The sequence below is a fragment of the Elephantulus edwardii genome, unplaced genomic scaffold (genome assembly GCF_000299155.1).
Source record: "Elephantulus edwardii isolate Elephantulus edwardi_28Jun2011 unplaced genomic scaffold, EleEdw1.0 scaffold00117, whole genome shotgun sequence".
NCBI lineage: Eukaryota > Metazoa > Chordata > Mammalia > Macroscelidea > Macroscelididae > Elephantulus > Elephantulus edwardii.
Genome location: NW_006399867.1, coordinates 4,549,957 through 4,553,999, shown reverse-complemented (window position 1 = coordinate 4,553,999; position 4,043 = coordinate 4,549,957). Strand labels below are relative to the sequence as shown.

The following is a 4,043-nucleotide window of genomic DNA, read 5'->3' as shown; positions in this document are numbered from 1 at the left end:
AAATTGTAAAAATGGCTACAGTTTAAAAAAATCATAGATTCTGTACCTAAAGTATAATTAAAGAAAGGAAGAGTTACAAATCATTACGTATAAAAAAGAAAAACAAATCTCCCAGTGAGGTGGGGGGGATTAGCCCATGGAATTCTATCAAACTGATCAATCCTAACAAATATTCCAAGAAGAGCTAACATCAATTCTAAATATTATTCTAGATATTAAAAATACTTGTAAACCTAGATATTGAAATAAGATGGAATACTATTGGATTCATTCTATGACACCAATTCTCTTTACACTAAATTGAGGTATAGACAGACATCACACACACATATGAAAAGTAGAGAGCGATATCCTTCAGCAACATACATGTAAAAATTCTCACCAATATCATAGCCAACAGACTGAAGAAATATATTAAAAATATATTATGACCAAGTAGGATTGGTATCAGGTATTTGAGGAGGGCTCAATATTAGAAGAACAATCAGCATAATCCGCCACATGAACGAAACAAAAGAAAATAACCATCTCATAAATCATTCCTGGCAGGGTAGGAACCCTTCAGCAAAAAAGGAATATAAGGGAATTTACTCATGATAATTAAGGGTATATACACAAAAGTGGAGGCAGTTCTGATGACTTAGTGGTAAGAAATTGTGCTGCCAACACAAAGATATTCAGTTCAAATCCACCAGCCGCCCTGGGAGAAAAAGTTGGACAATCAACTCCTATGATATTTACTGCCCCTGAAAACCTGCTGGAGGATCAACTATCGTTCCGTCTTGTCTTCAGTCATTGGTGTTCAATGGTTCAAACCTATTCTTAAGATGATAATGTCCATTAGAAAGTAGAATGTATCAGTACTTGAAATAAATGGAGAGATATTTTAATCATATGTGATACAGGCATAACCATTTTTGTGGCTTATACACATTTTGCAGGTAAGGAATTTTGATATAGAACCAGGTTCATCTTCTCTCTCCCAACCAAGCCCTTGAAAGGTCATTGGCCAGCACTTTGTACAGGACTGAGGTGCCTTAAAAAAATCTCTCTTCCCCAACAATTCTGCCTTGTTACAAGCTTTCAGGAGACATGTGCAGTATCTTCCTCATGGAACTGGAGTGCCAGAAAAGTGTCTTTCCTGAGTTATACAACCTCATTTATAATTTCTAGATGGACAATGCGGTGCATTTTGTTAAAGGCACAGAGGATCTTGGAAGAATGTCTTAGCTGGTTGGAGGAAGGAATATTTATCTAATTTATTTATAATCCCCCCAATAAATACCTGTTTAATGAATATGTCTTACCATCTCGAATTTCACCGTCATTAGGACAGAAAGCCAAGTAACTGAGACTTTTCTGCTTTATCTGGATTTATAACTCAAATAATTATTAAAGAAGACTATATTCTTTTTTCCCTTTGTTATTATTAATTTTTAATGAATTTTAATGAAAGTGTACAGAGACTTAGGGTTTCCAGACATTCTTGTGCACTTTTCTCCCTGCCCACCCCCTCCTCCCAATTCACTCTTCTCCTTGAAAAGAAAAAGAAAAACTCTTTCATTGTTATGCAATCTTTCCTCCCAAGCCCACTCCACTGTGGAGCCTTCACCCTGGACTTCTGTAATGATAAGAATACCCATTCATATATCCCTTTTAAACAGTTCTCTCCCTCATCTGTTTCAATGCAATCAATATACATCATTCCTCCCCTCTTTTCTGTCTTCCCTCAACCCTGATATCAGTCCCGTTTTACAACAGTGGCCTTATGCAATATTTGTCCTTTTGTGACTGAGATATTTCACTCAGCATAAAGAAGACTTTACAGATTCTTAAATTGTAAACAAGTAATCTAGAGCATGACATGTTTTCTTCCTACTGTAATCCAAACCATAAAAAGTTATGTGTATAAGTATGGACAGTACAAAACAGTTTTTCTTCTAAATGTCTAACTACTTTTCTCAGGTGTGGGATACCACATAGTCATGGTAAAGGAACCTCACTGCGATGTTGACGAAATCTCCAAGTTGTTTCATTATCATGTACCAACAGCTGCACTGGAGAACAATGCTGGAGGTGAATTGTCCTTTATTCTACCCAAAGAGTACACTCACAGGTATGGATTCAGATAATGCTCAATAATTGGATTTTTTCCCCCAAGTAGTATGAATTTTTTTTAAATTTTCTGTTTTCCTTCAGCCTTAGCAAATAGAGTTTATTTAACAAGTCAAAATCCTCCTGACAGTTGCTACTTGTCCTGAAAAGAGAATACCACTTACTTGCTACAGCTTCCAGATGTTTACTGGTAATAATTGATGGTTAGTTGTAGGTGGTATTCTCATTAGGTGTCATCAAGTCAAATATGACTCATAACAACCCAGTAATCAATGAACCTGAACCTTGCCCTAATCTGTTCCATCCTCATCTTCTCTTATATACTCTAATCCATTGCTACAGTCACTGTGCTAATCTTTTTGAAGAGCTTCCTCTCCTGCACTTACCTTCCACCTTTTCAAGCATGATGTTCTTTTCCAAAGGCTCGCCATTCCTAACAACATTCCCAAAGTATGTGAGATGAAGCGACATCATTCTCATCTATAAGATGCACGCTGGCTGCACTTATTTTAAACATACTTGTTTGTTCTTTCGGCAGTCCATGAGATATTCAGTATTCTTCTCCAACATCACAACTCAAAAGCCTCAATTCTTCCTCTGTCATCCTTTTTCATTGTCCAACTTCTGGATGTATAGAAAGTAATTGACAAACCTTGAGCTTTTACAGGTGAACCTTAGTCTTTAAACTGCTATCAGTAATCAGAATTGTCTCATATGGATTTATGATGTTGGCTGCTTAGACAGAGTGTCTGGAGGAGTGAAATAGAAGATATCAAATATTTATGTAGAGACTCAAGAAAGATGCACATCAGGGTTGTATCCTTTTACCATACCTGGCCAGTCTGTATGCTGAGCAGGTCAGTCAAGAAGATGGACCATATAAATAAAAGTGTGGCATCAGGATTGGAGGAAGACTTGTCAACAACTTGCAGTATGCCGATGACATAACCTTGCTTGCAAAAATGAAAAAGATAAAAGACTAATCAGACTTACCAATACAGCCTTTCATGTGGATTATACTTCAGTGTAAGACAAAAAAATTCTCACAGCTGGGCCAGTAAACATCTTTGTGAAAAAGTAGAAAAAAATTTTTGAAGTAGTCAAAGGTTTAATTTTGTTTGGCTCCACAATAAAAACTCATGGAAAGCCCTGGTTAAGAAACCAAGCGAGATGTGTTACATAAGACAAAACTACTGGAAAAGATGCTAAATAGCAAGTATGCCATTTTGAAGAGAAAAAAATGTCTCTGACTTGAGTCATGGTATTTGAATTCGCCTCATGTGCATATGAAAGTGAGACAGTGAAAAAATAAGACCAAAGAAAAATTAGTATCCTTGAATTGTGGTGGCATTGGGGAGAGAATATTGTATACTATGGACTTTCAAAAGAACAAATCTGTTTTGGAATAAGTACACCCAGATTGTTCTTTAGAAGCAAAAATAGCGAGACTTCATCTCATGGTTCTTTTGGGGTTTATTTGTGGTGGTCTCACCGCCCCCCATGCCTTCAGTAATGCTTATGTGTCATTTGTTGTTAGATCCCATTGAGTCTACTCCAACTAATAATGATTCTATGCACAGCAGAAGCAAACTGCCCAATCCTGTGTCATTCCCACAATCTCTGCAGGGTTTCAACACATTGTTGCTTCCACATTGCCAATCCATCCTATCGAGTGTCTTTCTCTTTATTGCTGACCCACTTCTTTATCAAACACAATATATTTCTCTAGAAACCGGTCCCTCCTGACTAGGAAAAAAAAAGAAGGAATGAGGGAGGAGAGGAGGAGAGAAAGAGAGAGAGGAAAAGGGAGGAGAGGAGAGGAGAGGAGAGGAAGAGAGAGAGAGAGAAAGAGGAAGGAAGGAAGGAAGGAAGGAAGGAAGAAAGGAGGGAAGGAGGGAGGGAGGAAGGAAGGAAGGAAGGAAGGGAAA

General features: G+C 37.4%; 1 protein-coding gene across 1 annotated transcript in view; it reads left to right on the top strand.

Moving 5' to 3' along the window:
- LOC102859189 (ATP-binding cassette sub-family A member 3-like) overlaps positions 1–4,043 on the top strand; it is a 129,278-nt gene that overhangs the window by 65,302 nt on the left and 59,933 nt on the right. The window contains exon 12 of the mRNA XM_006892701.1: positions 1,966–2,116. Coding sequence (XP_006892763.1) covers positions 1,966–2,116 — 151 coding nt within the window. The remainder of the gene's footprint in view (positions 1–1,965; positions 2,117–4,043) is intronic.